General features: G+C 42.2%; 2 protein-coding genes across 3 annotated transcripts; both read left to right on the top strand.

Annotated features, from left to right (window-relative positions):
• The first annotated feature begins 642 nt into the window (after window positions 1-642).
• LOC120044226 (sulfate anion transporter 1-like) lies at window positions 643-6,132 on the top strand. Its single transcript, XM_038988831.1, has 3 exons — window positions 643-759; window positions 2,326-2,967; window positions 3,458-6,132. Exons 2-3 carry the CDS (start codon window positions 2,383-2,385, stop codon window positions 5,018-5,020), a joined length of 2,148 nt encoding a protein of 715 aa, XP_038844759.1. The 5' UTR covers window positions 643-759; window positions 2,326-2,382; the 3' UTR covers window positions 5,021-6,132.
• Window positions 6,133-6,846: 714 nt separating this feature from the next.
• LOC120044225 (protein regulator of cytokinesis 1-like) lies at window positions 6,847-22,581 on the top strand. Of its 2 annotated transcripts, none has more exons than XM_038988830.1 (14): window positions 6,847-6,957; window positions 12,117-12,249; window positions 12,356-12,478; window positions 12,622-12,855; window positions 13,039-13,209; window positions 13,313-13,462; window positions 13,967-14,117; window positions 14,205-14,341; window positions 14,559-14,654; window positions 18,419-18,571; window positions 18,902-18,997; window positions 19,204-19,308; window positions 19,702-19,815; window positions 21,862-22,581. In XM_038988830.1, the coding sequence occupies exons 1-14, from the start codon at window positions 6,941-6,943 to the stop codon at window positions 21,922-21,924; spliced, it is 1,743 nt and encodes a 580-aa protein (XP_038844758.1). In that variant the 5' UTR covers window positions 6,847-6,940; the 3' UTR covers window positions 21,925-22,581. The 2 variants fall into 2 exon arrangements, with proteins under 2 accessions (XP_038844758.1, XP_038844757.1); XM_038988829.1 differs by having other exon boundaries at window positions 19,201-19,308.
• The last annotated feature ends 1,379 nt before the right edge of the window (window positions 22,582-23,960 follow it).

Genomic DNA, 23,960 nt, shown 5'->3' with positions numbered 1-23,960 from the left:
ACACAAACCTTACTAAGCGCACCTTTCTGATTCAGTGGGGTTGGGTTAAATGCGGAAGACACATTTCAGTTGAAGGCATTCTGTTGTGTAACTGACTAGGTATCCCCCTTTCCCTTTCCCTAGGCTTCTGGAAACAGGACATTCTGTCTAATTAAAAAAAGTCTGGTTCTGAAAAGCATGTGCATTTGTTTTTTCATTTCCATATTTGTCACATATATTATGTAAATGAAAGCAATACATTGATAAACTGAGAGCAGGGATCAGTAATCTGGTGTCCAGTCAATAGTGAATGAAGCCCCTATCTATTGTAAGGCAACCATACCAGGCGACGGTATCAACTGGAACTATGTGAACAGTTTGGCTTTTGCAATTTGTGACTCTTCTTCAATTTCAGTTGTACAACCAGATCCCAGGTTAGGTCTGAATAGTAACACTGTGGAAGATAAGCCACTCCAGCCAGTAAACAATTGACTGATGTTACCCTATTGCCCAGATCTTGACTCGATGAGACAGTGCCCCCCCCCCCCCCCCCATGATAATGATCAGTCTCAGGCCAAGGGTTGCCCTTATCTTTATTCTCATCCAACATACATTTGCCACAGAAACCGGTTTGTCAGTCTCCTCGGGGGAAGCTAGCGAGGTGCATGTATGACACTGCCAGAGAGACAGGGGAGACAAAAGTAGAGAGAGAAAGAGCGAGCGTGTGACACGTTGGTTGTAAGTGTGAGGGACAGTACAGATAGCGGTGATTATTTTCAGGTATACCTGAAGATACATGTACCTGACTATAAAACTAAGACACCCAGTTTGCATTCCTCTTTGGGTTGGCAGAACACAGTGTGGGTGAGTTATTGTTTTACCTCAGCCTGAACGGTTCTAGAATAACAAGTAGCCTAACTTTGTAACCTTTGTAACCTGCCATATCATGCATTTAGATGTTTTAATACAGGTATAGAATATCATTTAGAGAGAGTGTTAAAAATAGTGTTCAAATAGTGTTCAAATCTGGAGTGTCTACCAATTACATTTTTTACCTAAAATGTCTCTTACTATTTGAGTCCCCTTAGTGCAGTTATTGCTGTACATGGGGGGTGGGTGTTGACTTCGGCACACAAAGTAAAAGCAGGAATCAAAGCCCATTAGACAGTTGTAATGAGGTTAGGATGAGACACAATGATGACTTGATCTTCTGTGTACTGCTACTGTAAGGGATTATCATCCTAGTTATCATATACTGCATCGTTTAGTGCTTCTGAAGATATGATGAGACATGATCGGCTCTATGGTGAATGTCTGTATTACCCATTCATCTCAATCTAGGGATGTTCAGACTGTCCACAGATGGAAATGGAGTCGTTTTTTGTTTTTTTCACTGATATCATTAGAGGCATGCTTTGATACTTTCTGGTTAGGTCCCATTTAAGATATATTGGAGTTTAATATGATAATAATAATTATTGTAATTGTAACATATTTGTAACATATTTTATTTTGAACCCTTTTCAAGACACCCAGTCACTATACATACACAAGCTAATCAGCAGGATAAAAAGTAATACAATCACACATTAAAATAAGCAAATACAAAAGTACATACAGTGCCGTGAAAAGGTATTTGTCCCCTTTCAGATTTTCTCTATTTTTGCATATTTTTTACACTGAACGTTATCACACATAAAGGACAATGTCAGGCCATCCGTCAGTGAGCTGAAACTAAAGCGCAGCTGGGTCATGCTGCAAGACAATGATCCAAACACACAAGCTAGACTACATCAGAATGGCTGAAAAGCAACACATTTAAAGTTTTGGAATGGCCTAGTCAAAGTCCAGAAAATCAGAAAGGGGAAAAATACTTATTCATGGCACTGTATATGGACTGTCAATACATTGTCTGTGTTTGTCTTTGGATTGAGGGGCAATCTGAGATGGGTTGACAGATATGGTCCTTGGGTAAGTTTTTCCATTGTCACTGTGCTGAACATCGCTGTGCAATATTGAACTGGATGTGGGAGCACATCAACAGCAGGCTCTATGAGGATAGTCTAACTTATCTCTCATATATTATGACACGTTTATTGCTTTTCAATGTATTCATGTTATCCATACAGTGAAGCTATTTTCACTAAATCACTTACAATCTCATCGGTCTACACTACCCATCAAAGTTTAACTAGCAGACTATGTGAGTGATGTAACACCCCTTGAATTCAAATGCTAGCTTGGAAGTTGCTGTGTTTAATCATTGTTTCCTTTCAGGGAGGAAACACTATCTAATGATCAAAGAGTGTCATGATGAGTGAAGGTTCTCTGTCTGATTCATTCCAGGAGCACGGCTAAGCACCACACCAAGACCACCACCACAGCCTACCACTTCCAGAGGCCATGGAGGAAGCCAAGGTCACAGAAGTTCCCCACCTGGAGCGGAGGGTCAGGAAGCGGAAAGAGCCCATGGCCATCCTGAAGACCAAGCTGAGCCGTAGCCTGTCCTGCTCCATGCCCAGGGTCAAGACTACCCTGACTGGGTTATTCCCTGTGGTGCTCTGGCTGCCCAAGTACAAGCTGAAAGAGTATATCTGGGGTGATCTAATGTCGGGCCTCGTCATAGGCATCATCCTGGTCCCTCAGGCCATCGCCTACTGTCTGCTGGCCGGAGTAGACCCCATCTATGGCCTCTACACTTCCTTCTTCGCCAACATCATCTACTTCTTCATGGGGACCTCCAGGCACGTGTCTGTGGGCATATTCAGTCTGATGAGCCTTATGGTGGGCCAAGTGGTGGACAGAGAGGTGTATATGGCAGGGTTCGATTTGGATGACACCAAAGCAGATGGAATCTTGAATGTGACAGTTGACTCAGACAGCTCAGCAGTCAACCTGACCATGGGGGCCTTCGGCATGGAATGTGGGAAAGAATGTTATGCCATCAGTATCGCAGCAGCCATGACGTTTTTGGTTGGGATTTACCAGGTACATTTTCAATTAAAACACTCTGATTCATCACTCTCAAAACTGCTTTGAAGATTTTGTGAAACAGATGTAACAATTACTCCTGAAATTATTTTACTTGATTAAACACTGATGTCATAAACATCGTAGATCACCTACAGATGTAGGATCTTAATATGAACCATAATTCTACAGCAGAAAATAAATCCTGCAGCAACAGGAAATTATGTAGATTATAATTAATGGGAATGTATTGTAGGGGTTGATACATTTTTCATTAGGGCAAATCAAGTCTGACATTTTTAAGTGGAAATTACGAACTTTAGAAGCCTTTTTAAGCCTTGAATACGCTACAAGTTTGCATTTCCTGCTGTACAGGAAAGTTCTCACCAATAAAAGAGTGATCAAATGAAGATCCTACATCTGTACATCAAAGATGACTGTGCTGAATATATTGACCTTCAGAATAGATTAAATGAACTATCTGATAAAAATGGTTGTCTCCTTCCAGGTATTGATGGCTGTGTTCAGACTGGGCTTTGTCTCCGTCTATCTCTCTGCTCCCATGCTGGACGGCTTCGCCACTGGCGCCTCGTTCACCATCCTCACCGTCCAAGCCAAGTACCTCCTGGGGCTCAAGATCCCTCGCCACCAGGGCTACAGAACAGTGGTGGTCACGTGGATCAACATCTTAAGCAACATCCAGAATACCAACTACTGTGACCTGATCACCAGTGCCATCTGCATCTCCGTCCTGGTGGCGGGGAAGGAGCTCCAAGAGCGCTACAAGGACCGTCTTAAGATCCCCCTGCCCACAGAGCTGGTGGTGGTGGCGATCGCTACACTGGCGTCCCACTTTGGAGACTTTCATAGACGCTACAACTCCAATGTCTCTGGGGCTATCCCCACAGGCTTCATCCCCCCTAAGGTGCCCAGTTTTGGGTTGATGCCCCGGGTGGCCTTCGACGCCATGCCACTGGCTGTGATCAGCTTTGCCTTCACGGTTTCCCTCTCTGAGATGTTTGCCAAAAAGAACGGCTACACCGTTCGCCCCAACCAGGAGATGATGGCCATTGCTTTCTGTAACATCATCCCTTCTTTCTTCCACTGTTTTACCACCAGCGCTGCCCTGGCTAAGACTATGGTGAAAGACTCCACAGGCTGCCAGACTCAGGTCTCCAGCATTGTGAGTGCCTTCGTCGTTCTCCTGGTCCTACTCTTCTTTGCCCCCCTCTTTTACTCCCTCCAGAAGTGCGTCCTGGCCTGTATCATCATCGTCAGCCTGAGGGGCGCTCTCCGTAAGTTCAGAGACGTGCCCAGTAAGTGGCGCGTCAGTAAGATGGACGCTATTGTCTGGATGGTGACGATGAGTGCCTCAGCTCTGATCAGTGTGGAGATGGGGCTGGTGGTTGGGGTCGTTTTCTCTATGCTCTGTATCATCGTCCAGACCCAGAAGCCCAAGGTTTCTCTGCTGGGACAGATCCATGACACTGCCCACTACGAGGACATGGAGGAGTATGAAAACCTCATGTCTCTCCCTAAAGTAAAGATCTTCCGCTTCCAGGCCCCGCTGTACTATGCAAACAAGGACTTCTTCCTGAAGTCTCTGTACAAAGCCGTGGGCTTGGAACCCTTCCTGGAGATGACCAGGAGGAGGAAAGCAGAGAAAAAAGCGGAAACACTGGCAGAGAAGGAGGCTGTGAGAGCCGACAAGACTAATGGAGAGGTAAAGGTAGGGCTGGGGTCCAGAGAACTTGACTTACATACGATCATCCTAGACTGCTCTGCCATGCCCTTCATAGACTCAACAGGGATGCAAACCTTCAAAGGGATCCTTAAAGACTATAAGGAGGTGTGTGTCACGGTGCTGCTAGCGAGCTGTAACACCACGGTCATAGATTCTCTCAGACAAGGCTCTTTCTTTGGGAAGGCTGACAAAGACATGGAAAACTTGTCATTTTATACTGTACATGCTGCAGTTCGATTTGCCAATGACAGGGCAGCTTCTACATCAGAGCTCTCCAACCCTGTTCCTCGAGAGCTACCGTCCTGTATGTTCTCGATCCAACCCTAATCTAGCACAGTTTTTAGTTGATAAACTGAGTCAAGTTAGTTAAAACTGGGGTTGGAGTAAAAACCTACAGGAGGCTAGCTCTCTAGGAACAGAGTTGGAGAACCCCGATCTACATCCATTGGTGACGCACAGAAGGTTGGTGGCACCTTCATTGGGGAGGACAGGCTCGTGGTAATGGCTGGAGCGGAATCAGTGAAATGCTACCAAATACATCAAACACATGGTTTCCATGTATTTGATGCCATTCCATTGGTTGCGTTCCGGGCATTATTATGAGCCGTCCTTCCCTCCGCAGCCTCCACTGGACCAGAGCCATATATATCCAAATAAATGGAAATGGAAATAAATGGCTCTGGTGTAGACTGAGACAGAAGAACAAGGGTTTTTTATATGAGGGAGAATGAGTAGTTGAAGAGTTAAATAATGTATGTATGCAAGATTATGAAAGATAAAGTGAGCAAACAGCATCACTGGTAATTTTGCTCCTCGCTTAGAGGCATCAATACATAATTTTTTACATTTTAATAGATGAATATGCTGATTAAGAATCCTCAAATGGAATAATGCCAAAAGGGAAGTGTTTGGAGGGAGATTTTACTTGACTCCTCAATCAATACATAACCTACAGCTACAGTTAACATTATAGGAACCTATTGAACTTTTCAACAACAAAATATTCCCTTAATGTTATACTTGAATTATAAGACAAGCAAGCTTTTGTACAGTGATGACCATGTGTTAGGGATACTGTTAATGCGCTGGATGTTTTAGAGGGGATTTATGATTGACCATCCAATTAATAATCAAGGGAGTATCAATCTATTTTATGTTACATTTTGAGTTTGACCAGGACAGATTCACCGTAACATAGTACATTTCGACTTCACAATTTATTTTCTAAAACACAACCTATGGTTACTAATCCAATATGTTACCTCAAGATTTACAATATTAGTTGACTTTTCAGATTAATTTTGGAAGTTTGGAATTTCATCAAATAATTAAATTCCCATTTAATATTTCTTAAAATCTGTACATTTGAGTTAACAAAAGAAACAATAATTTTGTATATTTATACAGTATCTGGAAATCCATGGTTTAATAAACTATTAATTTAAATGACTAATGATTTTGAAACTGTGAAGTTATAACGAATGCCATTTTCAGCACGCAGTGTGTCAATTATTAACTGCCAAAATAACATGGAGCATTGGGCAACACTTTGTCTGTGCTCAGCCATATACAGCCTAGGCCCACTACTTTGTTTGATCAATTCATAATTTGTTCCATCGGTATGACATAGATAATTGTACATTTTTTCAATTTTTATTTAGCATTTATTTAACTAGTCAAGTCAGTTAAGAACAAATTGTTATTTACAATCACGGCCTACCCCGGCCAAACCCTAACCCGGACGACGTTGAGCAAATTGTGCCGCACCCTATGGGACTCCCAATCACTGCCGGTGTGATGTGATGCCTCTAGCACTGAGATGCAGTACCTTAGACCGATGCGCCACTTGGAGGCCCCCAAGTGGCATGTATTATGGTGACTTTTCCTATTGCAGGTTCAAACATATGTCCAGAATATTACAGACATTGATTACAATTTGATCTAACTGTTTATTGAAAATGTATTGAATGCACTGTCTAACGTGTCCATCTAATCAGCAATAGCTGGCTACGGTATTTTGACTGACAACATTCAGTACTGAAGTGAAAATGTAATGTAGCTTACTATCCACTTGACGGAGGCAGAGAGCCTCTCTGACCAAAAAGAGAAAAGGGGAGTGTCATTAGTGAATAGCACCATTGCTTCGTCGCGGCTATAATGATAATTCAAACCAGCCAGCCACACGTCTTTTTAATTTAATGTAAAACATTTATATTCGTCAATAGCTACCTAGTTTTCGGGGCAGCAATGTCAAGCCGGAGGAGGTAAGTTGACTTTGTTTGCTAGCTAAAGTGGCTATCATTAACCAGACTAGAAAGGAGTTAACGTTAGCTATACTTATCTCTAGTTAAGTTTTCTGTAGCAATGTGTGAATTAAATTAGAAGTAGCTACCACAATGCAAAAAGCCAATGGCATTGCTGGGATAGGGGAACGTTTCATTCTAGACTACTCTTATTCTGACAATGACTATAGTAGGTTAGCTAAATTAGGTAATTCCGCGTTCAAAACAACTGGTAACTTGTAAATATCGGACTTGTGTGTTCAGGACAATTGGGAACCCGAGAAAAAAAAGAGCTCCGACTGGCGAAAAAAATCGTTTAATGGTCATCTAACTCGGAATTCCAACTCAAGAACTCGGGCCTATTTCTAGAACTCTAACTTTCCGACCTGAAGATCAGCCGTCATGATTTGACAACGTCATTTTTAGTGTTCCCAGGTGTCTTGAACGTACCAATAGTTAAACACACTTTGTTTTCTAGCTCGGGTGTATTCATTACAGAACACGTTCAGTTTAATAACCAAACAGAACTAAACTCGTTTTTGTACAAATGCAGGTCTCATAGTTTTAGGAAACGTTTTAAGAAACGTTTTGCAACAGAATCGGCGCAATGAATAGACCCGTGGGGCAAGAGGAGTCTTCAACGCGCTTTATCGTTACATTCATCCCCACATCACATACTTTTATTAGTGACTGGCTTTAACACACTTTTGTTATTAAAGTAAAAATGTTGCTAGAGTAGTGACAAACTTTCCTCTGCTAGAACCACCAGACTAACGTTAGCTCCCGAGTCATAGTACAGATCCAACCCAGGCGAGGCGGGTCATGACTAATTACCACAGCCCGTAGAGAATGATAGAGGTCTCTAGTGGCCAAAAGGCCTCATTTGCATGGGTTGCGCCATGGAGGACTTCCACAATTGTAATGTAGTCAACTGGGTGGGACTTCTAACTTCATTGGCTGATCCCTCCTGGTGACCCTGTTCAAGTCATGACATTAATTTGGGGACCAATGACATTAATTTGGGGACAGATCGAAAAGCATTAAACATGTATGGCAATTTAGCTAGTTAGCTTGCACTTGCTAGCTAATGTTAATTTGTCCTATTTAGCTAGCTTGCTGTTGCTAGCTAATTTGTCCTGGGATATAAACATTGAGTTGTTATTTTACCTGAAATGCAGAAGGACCTCTACTCCGACAATTAATCCACACATATAACGGCCAACCAAATCGTTTCTAGTCGTCTCTCCTCCTTCCAGGGTTTTTCATCTTTGAATTTATATGGTGATCCCATCTAAACTTTCATAGTATTGTAATGAAACAGCAGGGAGCAGGTCTCGAACCCTTGACCTTCTAGCCCGAGGTCCGGCGCGCTATCGACTGTGCCGCAAAAGCATGCTCCAGCGGCAGAGTCGATTTCTGCGCTTATAAACCCAGGGTTGTTACAGTATTACCACGACAACCGGCAACAAAGTTCGTCTTTCAATCACCCACGTGGGTATAACCAATGAGGAGATGGCACGTGGGTACCTGCTTCTATAAACCAATGAGGAGATGGGAGAGGCAGGACTTTCAGTGCGATCTGCGTCAGAAATAGGAATGACTTCTATTTTAGCCCTTGGCATCGCAGACGCTCGCGAGCAGTGTGGGTGCAATAATTGAATAACATGGATTTCTAAATGTATTTTGCAACGCACGCGACGTGTCCGGTCTGGTCAGCATGTAAGGGAATGCCTACCCCGTGAAAGGAAAACACCAACGAGATGCTTCACATGTATACTTCCGGGGAAATATCTGGCTCATTTTACTATCTGTGATAGCGCTGCCCATGCTGTCACAGACACTAACTAAAATGGCACCGATACAATGACGAGTCCTCTATCTCAATGCCACCATGTTATGTTTCTACCATGTTATTGACTTGTTTATTGTTTACTCCATGTGTAACTCTGTGTTGTTGTCTGTTCACACTGCTATGCTTTATCTTGGCCAGGTCGCAGTTGCAAATGAGAACTTGTTCTCAACTATAAAAATAAAAAAACATCCACAAAGTCAGAATTATGGCTAAACCCTGCCTATTTCTAAAACGTATCTGCATTTAACCACACTGCTAACCTTATGCCTAACCTTAAATTAAGACCAGAAAGCAAGTTTTTGTTTTCATGTATTTTTACGATTTAGCCAATTTTGGCTGTGGTAACTAGTGGCAACCCGGTGAAAACCCAATCTGCGCCATTCGGCAACATGATCTATTGTTAAGAAACATACAACATCTCCTTTCCATAAAGTATATATTCAAATTTTCATACTAGATTTCATTGGAAAGGCAGAGCGTTTATCAAAAGCAATCACTTTTGCATGTGAACACACAGAATAGTACTCATTACTCCACATCCTTAATCTACCTCACTTTCGTTTTGAGTGAACTTTGCCAACGAATGCAATCACTCTTCACCCGGTGCAAACTACTTTTGCCCGGACCAGGGGTGTATTCATTAAGCCAATTTTGTTGCAAAATGTTTTGTCTGTTCAACGTGACGTAAAAGCGGTTGGGTTCTTAAACGGAAGTTGTAGTTGATTTTAATTGTATGATTTCCACGCATTGCCATTTCAATCTGAATAGTCTGCGATGTGTTTTAGACAAAATATCCACAGGAAAATAGTATTAAACAGACTTCAAAATGCGGGTCTCTGTGTGTGGCAGTCAATACTTGTTTTCTCATCGGCTAAGACACGTACACAAGACAGAAGTGTACATGGACAGGATACAACAAAAGTCTTGCAGGTGTTTGCATGGTGTAAGCATGTGCCAGGTGACAGATATCACAACGCCAGTCCCGGCGCTCTAATAATTCAGGTAAACAACACTTTCCTGTGGATATTTTGTCTCACATTTTGACCAGCTGAAGGACCAACTGCACAGACAACCAGTAGAGTAAGTGCAAATGTAATTTTATACAAGATTCTGGCTTGTAAGGAAACTTTCCAAGTTTTTGCAGTGCTTGGTTTGACTATACCAATAATTGGTATCATAGCCAATTTATTAAGTAATGTGTTTGTGAATGGAGCTGAAGTATGGGACTAAAAACAAACAAAAGATAACTATTGTAAATTATAAACTGGGTAGTTTGAGCCCTGAATGCTGATTGGCTGACAGCTCTGGTATATCAGCCCGTATACCACGGTCTTGACATGTATTTTTACTGCTCTAATTAAGTTGGTAACCAGTTGCGTCGTGCCTAAGAACAGCCCTTGGCCATGGTATATTGGCCATATACCACACCCTCTCATGCCTTATTGCTTAAATATACTGTCAGTAAAATGTATGTATACGCTGGATGTAGAAGCCTGAAAAATATTAAAGAAAATAATATAGATATTTTTTATACAGTACCAGTCAAAAGTTTGGACACCTACTCATTCAATGGTTTTTCTTTATTTTACTATTTTCTACATTGTAGAATAATAGTGAAGACATCAAAACTATGAAATAACACATATGGAATCATGGAGTAAACAAAACAAGGGTAAAAAATTAAAAAAATTAAACTAAATATATTTGAGATTCTTCAAAGTAGCCACCCTTTGCCTTGATGACAGCATTGCACACTCTTCGCATTCTCTCAACCAGCTGGTTGAGGTAGTCACCTAGAATGCATTTCAATTAACAGTTGTGCCTTAAGTTAATTTGTGGAATTTCTTTCCTTAATGCGTTTGAGCCAATCAGTTGTGTTGTGACAAGGTAGGGTTGGTATACAGATGATAGCCCTATTTAGTAAAAGCAAAGAGAAACGACAGTACATCATTACTTTAAGACATGAAGGTCAGTCAATCCGGAACATTTCAAGAACTTTGAACGTTTCTTCAAGTGCAGTCACAAAAGCCATCAAGCGCTATGATGAAACTGGCTCTCATGAGGACCGCCACTGGAAAGGAAGACACAGAGTTACCTCTGCTGCAAATAAGTTCATTAGAGTTAAGAGCCTCAGAAATTGGCAATTAACTGCACCTCAGATTGCAGCCCAAATAAATGCTTCACAGAGTTCAACTAACAGACACATCTCAACATCAACTGTTCAGAGGAGACTGCATGGTTGAATTGCTGCAAAAAAAACACTACTAAAGGACACCAAGAAGATACTTGCTTGGGCCAAGAAACACTAGCGATGGACATTAGACCGGTGGAAATCTGCCCTTTTGTTCTGATGAGTCCAAATTTGGGATTTTTGGTTCCAACTGCCGTATCTTTGTGAGATGCAGAGTAAGCGAACAGATGATCTCTGCATGTGTGGTTCCCACCGTGAAGCATTGAGGAGGTGTGCTTTGCTGGTGACACTGTCTGGGATTTATTTAGAATTCAAGGCAAACTTAACCAGCATGCCTACCACAGCATTCTGCAGCGATACGTCATCCCATCTGGTTTGGGCTTAGTAGGACTATAATTTGTTTTTTCAACTGGAAATTACCCAAAACACACCTCCCAGGCTGTGTAAGCCTATTTGACCAAGAAGGAGAGTGATGGAGTTCTGCATCAGATGACCTGGCCTCCACAATCACCCAACCTCAACCCAATTGCGATGGTTTGGGATGAGTTGGACCGCAGAGTGAAGGAAAAGCAGCCAACAAGTGCTCAGCATATGTGGGAACTCCTTCAAGACTGTTGGAAAAGCATTCCAGTTGAAGCTGGTTGAGAAAATGCCCAGATTATGCAAAGCTGTCATCAAGGCAAAGGGTGGCTACTTTGAAGAATAAAATATATATTTATTTGTTTGACACTTTTTTTGGGGGGGGGGTTACTACATGATTTTATAGTTTTGATGTCTTCTATTATTCTACCATGTAGAAAATATCCATACAAATAAAGAAAAACCCTTGAATGAGTAGGTGTCAACTTTTGACTGGTACTATGTATAAAAAAATATATATATATATGGGGATTGGAAATTATGCAGACAATTACATTGACAGAATCTATCTGCAATATTAAAGCTGATCTACCCCCTAAAAAAATATTGTTTTTGCAGTGCTTGGTTTCAAACTGTATACCAATAATTGGTATCATATTCAGATTTGTTAGGCAATGTGTTTGCTACTTAGCCAGCTGAAGTTACCAAATGTGATGGTCATGTCACTCATCTCTGCAGTGAAGCCCTGGCTTTCTCGCTAGTGACTGGTATAAACCATGCCATGGCCAGGCTGGTGGACATCTGGGATAGCATGGGCATTATGGAGGAGCAGAGGGTAGAGCGGATGGAGACGGTGAAGAAACACATTGAGGTGAGGCTTCAGAAAACAGGAAATGTAGATGAACTGAAAATGAAACGGAAGCCATGTCAAGTAACTAATTAACAGACTGATATGACATTCCTTTCCTAATCTAAAGGGCCTTTTGAATGACATGATCACTGAGGAGGAAGCTTTGAAGCACCGCATCCGAACCAATATCATCACTTTTGAAAAACAGTTGGATACCTTGTGTCTGGAAATGTCAATGGATCCATACAAAGTAAGTGGTTATTTCTTCAGGCTTAACAACAGTAAAGGTTGGTCTTTAAAGGGGCTGTGTCTCAATAGTTTAGCTGGTTCCACCCCTTGACTCTTTTCCTTCCGTTGTGCTAACCTCCTGTCTCCATCGTGTCCACCTGTCAGTTGGAGGAGGGTCTGACAGTCCTCCAGATCGAGAAGAACCTGCGTCTGCGTATGGAGGTTCTGACCAAGGAGAAGGGGGACCGTTTGAAGGAGCTACACGGACTGCAGCAGCAGGATAAGGAACTGTGCTTGGAGCTGTGCGTCACTCCCTATTATGTTCCCACAGGCAGCATGCCCTCACGCACTCAGCTGCAGGAGCTCCGGGAGCACCTCAAGACCCTCAGTGAAGAAAAGGTATTGCAACAGCTGCCAGGATGGCAAGACTGTTTAGTGTGAATGTCATGAATACCTGACTCAAGTATTACTAAGCACACTATTATTAATTTCTTCTTTTTTAAGTCTCTTTTGTGGTCTTGTGATGTTTGTCTTTTGTTGCAAGCATCTCGTCTCTTGTCCCTCCCTTCCCCCGTTCTGTAGAAGAGTCGTGCAAAGGTGTTCTCGGGGCTGCGTGAGGACATCAGGAAGCTCATGGAGGACATGGGTCATAAACCAGAAACCAGTCTGGAGAAGGAGTCGGTGTGTCACGGCGAGGAGATATTCCTGCTCACGCATGAAAACATCAAAGCCCTCCAACTGCTGTTGTCCCAGGTACTGAAAATAATTTTATAAAACTTACTAATGATTACTCAAAGATTTTTGTTGTTTTGGTTCTAGGACTTTTGACCAATTATATTAGTATATTTTTGTTTAGATGAAGGTCAAGAAGGAATCCCTGATGAATACTCTGGCTGAGCTGAAAGAACGAGCTATGTGCCTGTGGAATCGTCTGGAAGCGCTGGAGCAAGATCGCACTGCGTTCCAGGAGAGTGTGCAGGGTACCCTTTCTGACCAAATCACACAGGTTGGAACTCCCTCTTCCTTCATACCTCTCCTTCACCACTGTGTTGGACAAAGCTTCACTGGCATACCACTGCAAAACAGTAAACATGGCACCATAACTATTAAGTTTCCCCAGAATTGGCTAACAAGGGAACAGAGAATACCTCTACAATGGTGCTAGACACCACGGTGTTTGACAGTCCTGTATCATTAGGGCAGTGTTTCCCAACTCCAGTACCTTCAACAGTACACATTTTTGTTGTAGTCCCAGACAAGCACACCTGATTCAACTTGTCAACTAATGATCAAGCCCTCAATGAGTTGAATCAGTTGAGTTTGTCTGGGGCTACAACAAAAACATGCTGTTGGAGGTACTTGAGGACTGGAGTTGAGAAACACTGCATTAGGGCATACGGAAAATTAAATTAGTATTTCTTAAGGAACAAGTTCAGCTGGTACCTCCTCATGTCACTGTTTCAGAGATGTATTTTTACTCCTACTGAAACTGACCCTGTTGCCCTTCCAGTGGCAGGGGGAGGTTGACTGTCTGACAGTCCTGCAGAAAGCCATGTTGGAGGATGTGATTGACAAGGTCCGACAGGAACTAGTGGCTCTCTGGGACAAGTGCAACCAGGGCCCTGAGCAGCGTGAACCCTTCAACGCCCACATCTGTGACGGTAGGTAGAACAGTAATGGAAATACTTCCTCTCTCACTCATACGCAAAACGCATACATACTGATCGAACCGATCCGTCTTTCCCTAGATGACTTCACAGAGGAATTGTTGGCACTACATGACGCTGAGCTATTGAAGGTGAAGAATTACTATGACCAGGCTAAACCCTTACTGGAGGTTCTGCAGAAATGGGAGAAGTACTGGGCCCTCTTCCAGGACTTTGAGGTAATGCTGGAATTTGCGGTCAAGCTATGTTTGTGAAATAAATTGCAAATATATATTTTTAATTGTGTACCACTTGATGCATGTAATGGTTTTCAATCAAAAATATCCACAGTAGATACCAGCTGCTCTTGTTTCTGATACATGTTCAGTGTGGTGCAGAATTGTTTTTGTTCCACTTGACATAGAAAACGTATCTAATTTTCAAACCTCTTTGCAGAAAAAGGCCAATGATCCAAACCGCTTCTCCAACAGAGGAGGAGCCCTTCTCAAAGAGGCCAAAGAGAAGGTCAAAGTTCAGAAGATGTTGCCAAAGGTAAGGCTGGATTTGATTCATCAACATGTCCCTCTAATAACTTTGTTTGGCAGTTGGAGGGAGGGAGAGAATAAAAAAATATCTATATATTTTTTTAAAGTAAGGCTGTTGTGCATGTTGGTCTAGAGCAGGGGTGTCAAAGTCAAATGGACGGAGGGCCAAATAAAAAATTTAGCTACAAGCCGAGGGCCGGACTGTTCGAATGTTCATTGAAAAATTTTTAAATGACGCATATAGTCTAGTGAACCTAATTGAACCTACTGAAAACCTAACAAATATATTCCAATATGATCAGATAAATAAAGCAATATTTTCTTATGGCTCTGTCAGTAATCTTTAATTTTCAACAGACACAAAAGACAAATTTCCTTTATATAAAAATCCCCATAACATGAACATTAAATGAAAGAAACCGGTATTCAAGGCACCATCAGTAGCCTATATTTTCTATTTTAGCAAAAGTGGGCTAAATTTACTTCAAAGAAAAAAACAATAATAGCAATTTTCTATCATCCACTCAACTGAAATATTTTTAAAATATAATTGGATTGAAATACAATAAAATAAAGTGCAAAAATCTATTAATCAAAAACAACACTTTGTTTAAGGAGAAGTAACATGCAGTGAAAACAAATATTAAACTTTAACTTTTAAACTTGAACTGAGTAAAAACTCTAAATATGTGATTGCACAGTAATGTTCACTTGTTTGAGGTTGAGGGTGATACTTGGTGGTGTCCCATCTTTTCCACAAGTTCATCAATGTTCGGGGTAAGGCTCTGAGCTGAGGAAATCCTCAGAATTGAGTGGAGGTGTTCAGCAGTAAGTCGACTTCTGTGTGATGTTTTGTTCAGGTTCATCAAAGAAAACAGTTGTTCACACAGGTATGTGCTGCCAAACATAGACAACGTTTGAGCAGCCTGGATGCGCAGCTGGGGCATTGTGTCGGGGAGGAAACGGGCGAACTCCGCAGCACCCACTGCCGCATATTTTGCCCTCAGTGCATCATTGCATTGGAGGTCAATCAACTCCATTTGGAGGTTTGGTGGTGAGCTTTCCACGTCAACAGCAAATGGGTTACCGAGCAGTTCCAACCTGCTTTTTTGTGCTTCAAAGTCAGCAAATCGGCGTCGAAAGTCAGCGGCAAGCATACCTATTTTATCAGCCAACTGTGCGCTCGGGAACGCACTGGTAGAGAGCTTCTCTTTCATGGTCTGGCAGCTGGGAAAGTGGCTCAAATTTTCTTTCCGCATCTGCGTCTCCCACAGAGTCAGTTTGGTTTTAAATGCCTTCACTGTACTGTACATATCAGAGATGACATGATCCCGACCCTGCAGCTGCAAGTTCATTGCATTCAGATGACTCGTAATGTCACACAGAAAAGCCATTTCACACAGAAACATTTCGTCTCGGAGTTGTGTTGTGTCTTTCCCTTTGCTGTCCAAGAACAGACAAATCTCCTCACGAAGCTCGAAACATCTTTGAAGCACCTTTCCCTGGCTTAGCCATCGCACCTCTGTGTGATAAGGCAAATCACCATGCTCCGTTTCTAACTCCGTCAGAAATGCCTTGAACTGGCGGTGATTCAAACCTTTGGCTCTGATAAAGTTAACTGTGCGCGTGATGATGCTCATTACATGCTCCATTTTCAAGGCTTTACCGCACAACGCTTCCTGGTGTATGATACAATGATAAGCTGTCAGCTCACCTGTCGCGTTTTCCTCTTGCATCTTTTCCCGTATCTTCGCCACCAGTCCGCTCCTGTGTCCACACATCGCAGGTGCTCCGTCGGTTGTCAAACCCACGAGTTTTTCCCAAGGCAGCTCCATCTCATTTACACATCTTGACACCTCTTCATACAAATCATGCCCCGTAGTTGTGCCATGCATAGGACGTAAAGCCAAAAACTCCTCTGTCACGCTTAGGCTGGAGTCCACTCCGCGGATGAAAATTGACAACTGGGCAATGTCAGAAATGTCGGTGCTCTCATCCACAGCCAAGGAATATGCAATGAAATCTTTTCCCTTTTTCACAAGCTGCTCTTTTAGATTGATGGACAACTGGTCTACTCTCTCGGCAATGGTGTTTCTGCTCAGACTCACATTTAAAAAGAGTTGCCTTTTTTCTGGGCAAACTTCGTCACAAACTTTAATCATGCAGTTTTTGATGAAATCCCCCTCCGTAAATGGCCGGGCTGATTTAGCGATCTCTTCTGCCAAAATAAAACTGGCCTTGACAGCAGCCTGGCCTTGTGATTTGGCTTTTTTGAACAGAGCCTGTCGAGATTTGAGGCCTCGTTTTAATTCCTCTGCCTTTTGTAGCCTTTGTTCCATGTCCATATTCTTGTTTTTGTCCGCGTGTTTCGTTTCATAATGTCGTCTCAGATTATACTCTTTCAGTACCGCCACACTTTCTCCACACAGAAGACACACAGGTTTTCCAGCTACCTCCGTGAACATATACTCCGACTCCCACCTTGTTTGAAACCCCCGGTTCTCAGTGTCCACCTTCCGTTTTGCCATTTTTGATGGGTATCTGAAAGTTAATTTTACTGTGATGCTGACGACTGCTGTGCCAATAAATATTGAAATGAAGCAGCCTACTGCTCGGTGCGTCACCGTTGCATTGTGGGAAATGTAGTATTGGTGCGTGTAAAAGATCTGCGGGCTGCCGGCTTGCTGCGGTCTGCGGGCCGGTTCTAATAATAAATCAAGATCATCCCAGGGGCTGTAAAAAACCTTCTCGCGGGCCGGATGTGGCCCGCGGGCCTTGACTCTGACATATGTGGTCTAGAGCATCCCAAACATGCTCAATGGGTGACATGTCTGAGAATGCAGGCCATGGAAGAACTGGGACATTTTCAGCTTCCAGGAATTGTGTACAGATCCTTGCGATATTGAGCCGTGCATTATCATGCTGGACATGAAGTGATGGTGGTGGATGAAGGGCACCACAACGGGCCTCAGATCTCATCACGGTATCACTGCATTCAAATTGCCATCAACAAAATGTAGCTTATGCCTGCCCATACCATAGCTCCACTGCCACCATGGGGCAATCTGTTCACAACATTGACATCAGAAAACCACTCGCCCACACGTCTGCGGTTGAGGCTGGTTGGACGTACTGCCAAATTCGCTAAAAGTTTCTTGCAGTCAGCAAACTTTTATTGTCCCCAGCACAATGTGCACCTGTGCTAATGATCATGCTGTTTAATCAGCTTCTTGATATGCCTCACCTGTCAAGTGGATGGAACAGCTTGGCAAAGGAGAAATGCTCCCTAACAGGGATGTTAACAAATTTGTTCACAATTTGAGAGAAATAAGCTTTTTGTGTGTGTGGAAAATGTCTGGGATCTTTTATTTTAGCTCATTAAACATGGGACCAACACTTTACATGTTGCATTCATATTTTTGTTCAGTGTATATATCTTTTTTTAAATATAATGTACATTTAAAATGTAATGTCTGAAAAGTGGCAGCAATGGTTGATGGTAATCAAAAGATCACCGCCTCCTTTATTCAATGTCAAATCTCGCCCCACTGTATGATGCTGCCCCACTGTATGATGCTGCCCCACTGTATGCTGCTGCCCCACTGTATGCTGCTGCCCCACTGTATGCTGTGTATATGATGGTGTCAGTGAGGTTGTGACCTTATGTAAAATGCCAATGATGTATACAGTTTAAATGCCAGTGAAGTGTATATAAAGGATTTTGACAAAGGAAAAGTGATGTTGATCCTCCCTGTTATGTGATGTGACTAGTTGGAGGAAGAGCTGAGGACTGGTGTTGAGAGCTGGGAGAAGGACCAGGGTTCTGCCTTCCTGGTCCAGGGCCAGAGAGTCATGACCTACATCTCCAGCCAATGGGAGGAGCACAAACAGCAGAGGGGCAAGGAGAAGAGTGAACGTGCCATTGTAAGTCCAGCTCCTCATAATGCTCTCACATTGACCCAGCAGTGTTCGCCAGTCAGCCCAGTACTGGTCCATAGAGGCTTCAGGGGGTTTGCTATTTTTCTTTAAAAACTATCATCAAACCTGATCTCCCTGTTCCCATGTCCAAAAGGCCAATTCTAAAACGTACTGTGCTGAACTTGGATTGAAATAGACTTGTACACCATATGGTGGTCAGCATGTGTAACTGTTGAATGGTGGGAAACAGGGATTTGACCTTTCTGTCCCCAGCAGAATGGTCTGTTTGTTAATGACTGGTCTGTGACTGAGGCTTTGTATGTCTCTGTGTTGCAGACATCAAAGAAGGGGGAAATGACAACTCTCTTCAAAACTCCCACGAAGAGGGCCCATGGCGGGATGAACACCCTCACCCCCAACAAGATCAGGAAGGTACAGTAACTAGCAGTGGTCCACATAGGGCTAGTTCACTCCCCTCCAAAACCAACTGTCCACTTTACTATTGTGGTAACTTTTTTATTTATTTAACTAGGAAAGTCAGTTAAGAACATTCTTATTAACAATGACTGCCTACATCGGCCAAACCCGGATGACACTGGGCCAATTGACCTTGACCACCATGACTGTCCTTTCAGCAGACTCCTGCCCAGCCTATCATGGTGCGCTCCGTCAGCTGCAGCTCATCCAGCACCTTCATCAGTGTGCCTAGCAGCAAGCCTCCTCTCTCCCAGGTTCAGATGCAGGTACACACACACAGCACTCACTCCAAACTTTGGTCAATCATTGGTTCTTGTGCTTGCACACATATATCCAAATTGAATGTTCAACATCTTCCTTTTATATTGCTGGACAACTATTAAAACAACCACTAGGTGATGCTGTTATAGAATTTTGCTTATTTACGCGGTAAGCTATTTGGCCACAGTCAATTTAGCTTGTGATAGAAAGAATATTGACAGCGAAATCAAAACTTGTCTTTAGAATCTAACCTCTTTCCAAGGTCAATCATTCTGGTAAAGAGATGCAGAAATGGAATACTTCAAATGGATTAGCAGAGGCTGCTGGGAAGGAAGTGTGTTGCATGCTCAGTTTGTTGACTGATGTGCTGTTTGTTTGTCCATTCATTGGCTAAGCAGAAAACCAAGTCCCTTGAGAGAAGCAACAGCAGCAGTAGACAGAGAACACCCCTGCAGGAGTACAACGGTACAGAGGGGAAAAAACCTGTTGACATCAGCTACTCTGACTTCACTGTAAGACCAGCCTTTTAAACTATACTCTAACTCAGCGGTCACCAACCTTTTCTGAGTCAAGATCACTTTCAGAGTCAAAAAGCAAGCCGAGGGCCTCCCGGGTTCGAGCCCAGGCTCTGTCGCAGCCGGCCGCGACCGGGAGGTCCATGGGGCGACGCACAATTGGCCTAGCGGCGTCCGGGTTAGGGAGAGTTTGGCCGGTAGGGATACCCTTGTCTCATCGCGCTCTAGTAACTCCTGTGGCGGGCCGGGCGCAGTGCGAGCTGACCAGGTCGCTAGGTGTACGGTGTTTCCTCCGACACATTGGTGTGGCTGGCTTCCGGGTTGGATGCGCGCTGTGTTAAGAAGCAGTGCGGCTTGGTTGGGTTGTGTTTCGGAGGACGCATGGCTCTCGACCTTCGTCTCTCCCGAGCCCGTACGGGAGTTGTAGCGATGAGACAAGACAGTAACTACTAACAATTGGATACCACGAAATTGGGGAGAAAAAGGGGGAATAATACAAATAAAAGCAAGCCGAGATCTACTTCACAGAATTGATTAAAAGCATGACATGAATCGAGGCCTATGCAACATTAATCTAATACAACCAGTTCTGTAGGAATGAGGTTTGTGCTGTATGCCTAATATGTTACCACAGCATACTGCCAATTTTGTCCTTGTCGGACCATACGCTGCCGTTCAAAAGTTTGGGGTCACTTAGAAATGTCCTGGTTTTTGAAAGATAAGCACTTTTTTTTTTTTTTTTTGTCCATTAAAATAACATCAAATTGATCAGAAATACAGTGTAGACATTGTTGATGTTGTAAATGACTATTGTAGCTGGAAACGGCTGATTTTTAATGGAATATCTACATAGGCGTACAGAGGCCCATGAACAGCAACCATCACTCCTGTGTTCCAATGGCACGTTATGTTAGCTAATCCAAGTGTATCATTTTAAAAGACTAATTGATCATTAGAAAACCCTTTTGCAATTGTTAGCACAGCTGAAAACTGTTCTGATTTAAAGAAGCAATGAAACTGTCCTTCTTTAGACTGGTTGAGTATCTGGAGCATCAGCATTGGTGGGTTCGATTACAGGCTCAAAATGGCCAGAAACCAAGCACTTTCTTCTGAAACTCAGTCTATTCTTGTTCTGAGAAATGAAGGCTATTCCATGTGAGAAATTGCCAAGAAACTGAAGATCTGGTACAATGATGTGTCCTACTCTCTTCACAGAACAGCACAAACTGGCTCTAACTAGAATAGAAAGAGGAGTGGGAGGCCCTGGTGCACAACTGAGGAAGAGGACAAGTACATTAGAGTACTCCTGCACAAATTCATGTTCTCATGACCTCCATATTAAAATAGACACGACGAGCTGCTTATAATAATAACGCAGCTGTCGATACTTTTGGCTACTCATTCATTGCAGCTACAGTTCTGGTTGTAGTAGAAGTAGGGTGAAGCGCATTTTATGTTTTGTAAAAGTGTTGAATAAAAACGGTGACAGTGCTGAATTAAAAACTTGAAGTATGAACTCACTCATGAAAGCAGCAGCTCTTTGCTGTGTTCTTTAAGTCTCTCTGGTCATGGTTTTAAAATTGATTAAATCTCATGTAGTTTGGGGGTTGTGGAGCTATAGGCATGGTGATTTGAGCTATTCAATAGGCCAGCGCACTTGATTTAGCTCTCTCAGGTCAGAGTTTGTTCCTTCAGACAAATGAAATGGTTCAAAATGGGAGTACTTTGATTATCTGGCGCGCAGGGCTTCTGAATCAAGTGCACCTACCGCCAGCAGCGAAAGATGAATAAAAAAATAATAATAATAGGCGCACAAGGCTTTATCGATCGCGATCGACCAGTTTACTTCACTGTAAGACCAGCCTTATATGCTGTCACCTCAACTTTCAATGTGTACTTCAATAATCCATTCCAGACACATGAACTTATAGCAAAGATTGACAGATTCTTTTTCTGCGCATTCTGCTTACTCCTCTAGATTGCTTTTTTTTATGGGGGTGGGGTATATCAGTTACTAAAATATGTGTCTTTCATTCCCCCCAGGGTGACCTGTTCAAAAAGCCAAATGATGCAGTTTTCAATTCGACAGCAAAGGACCTTTTCTGATTTTTCTCATGATGGTCCCCACGTTTTGTGTGGACAATTCACCCCGCACAGGTTGTGGTGTGTCCACTTGGCACTCCTCTCGTGTATATATGGCCGGTGTTTGTAATGGTCAGTGAGCATTTCAGGTAATGCAAGTCTTTGTTATCTTGATGTAAATCATTTTTTGTAGTTGGTGTTGCTCTTACTTTGAAATGTGACCAATTTTGCCTTTTTGTATAGTAATGCTTATTTTAGACACCCTGTATGGAAGTGAATAGGTCTAAAGGGACTGTATGTGTCAGGTGTGGATGAAACATCATAAAGCCATGTTTTCCAGTTATTAATACTGTGCAGTCCAGGGAAGTGAATCACAAGTTTAATACGGTAGAGCCCCTTAGATGTTACATGCAGTACTTTTGAGATTCCTTTTGATATTTGACTTGTTTATAAATGGCCAGGCTCCACCAGAGGAAGCATCCTGTTCTGATACAGACCTTCCAGCAGAACTACATGCAGCTCTTTCTGTATGTAAATATTGCTCTCTTGAAAATATACTTTTCTTATTGCACATGCGTTCTTGACAATGTGTTTTGTCTTGACGTGTGCCTTGTCTTGTCAACATGTGCCTGTTTATTTTATATTTTGACTTAATTAATAAATATATATATTTCAATATGACATCTTTTGAGTTTATTTTTTTAATCTACGGTAAATCATAATACACATGAAACAAGAGTTTGGCTTTAATCATATGGGGGAGTGTTCGATTAGAGCCAAAGTCCTTAAATTGAACTAGGCCCTGTAAACTTGAATGGTTATAGAGAATATGAATTCCTCTTCTGCGCCATCAAACCTGGATTGTATCGTTGACCTTGAGGTAAAACACTCCTCTACCCTTGACCGATGAGTGGGATTGTAGAAACCATGTAATTATCATGGATAATGAAGTTAGTCATTTATGAAAAGGGAGAAGAGGATTTTTGCTGTGTAATTGCCTCACTGAAATAATAGCATAATGGTCAAACATGTTTTAAATGCTTTCAAGGCAACACAGTATTACACAATTAAAGCTGTTTGCTATTCAGCTGTCTCCATTGAAGCCCATCATTTTTTCTGGGCTGCATGATCAGAAGTACAAGGCTAGATTAGACAGCAATTGAAAAGCAATTTTGTTAGTTGCTGAGTTCTTGGCACATAAATAAATGTGTAACTTCACAATTTTATCACAAATAATATCCAACAATGCAAAAGAAATCTGACTAAAAAGTTGTCACATAGTAACAAGACATTGCTCCTTATTTTCTGAAGCTGAAATAAATACAATTTAGTAATGTCTATTTTATACCATCAGTTCTCTTCCGATTAAAATGTACATGAAATAGTTGTTGTCAGAGTCAAAACTGAATATAAATAGTAAATGCTAAGTTGATTGACATAATTAAATACAGTTGTCCTTAACATACACAGGTCACTACCAGGAATGAGACCCTTTCATCCACAGTGTTTCCCCCAGGATTTCTTTCAGCAGCGGGGGGTGGTAGGTGTGGCCAATGGAGCGGTTTTAGAGGCCCTCCTCTTGACAATTCTACACGTTTTGCCATAGGGCAGAGAACATTTTACAGTTTTAAAGCTAGTTTCCTACAATTGTTCTTATGCTGAGTAACTCAAACATAACAAAATCAATGGGGGTCCCATGCCATGACATTTTGGGAATTTCAGATTCTCCCTGACTGTAGTTTTTATTTTGGTGATTGTTAGTTCTCAAATATGATCTAATAAATAAATAAAAATGTATATATATATTGCTCCATTATCTTTTCTACATTCCTTATATCTGGTTTTAGTTGTTGAAGTTTACATTTAAAATGTTTTACCATCCTGAAAATATATATATTTATTTATTTATTTTTTGCAGTGGCGGCCATGATTTAGCAGCGGCGGTGCGAGGCTTGTAAAATGCATTTAGAGGAAACACTAACAAAACTGGTGAGCCAACTGGTTACAATAGCTTTTAACTTCATAGGGACCCGTAGAATATTTATCACCAATAATCATCT

The sequence above is a fragment of the Salvelinus namaycush genome, chromosome 3, assembly GCF_016432855.1.
Source record: "Salvelinus namaycush isolate Seneca chromosome 3, SaNama_1.0, whole genome shotgun sequence".
Taxonomy (NCBI): domain Eukaryota; kingdom Metazoa; phylum Chordata; class Actinopteri; order Salmoniformes; family Salmonidae; genus Salvelinus; species Salvelinus namaycush.
The sequence above is the reverse complement of the archived record's forward strand: the minus strand, read 5'-3'. Positions and strand labels throughout refer to the sequence as shown.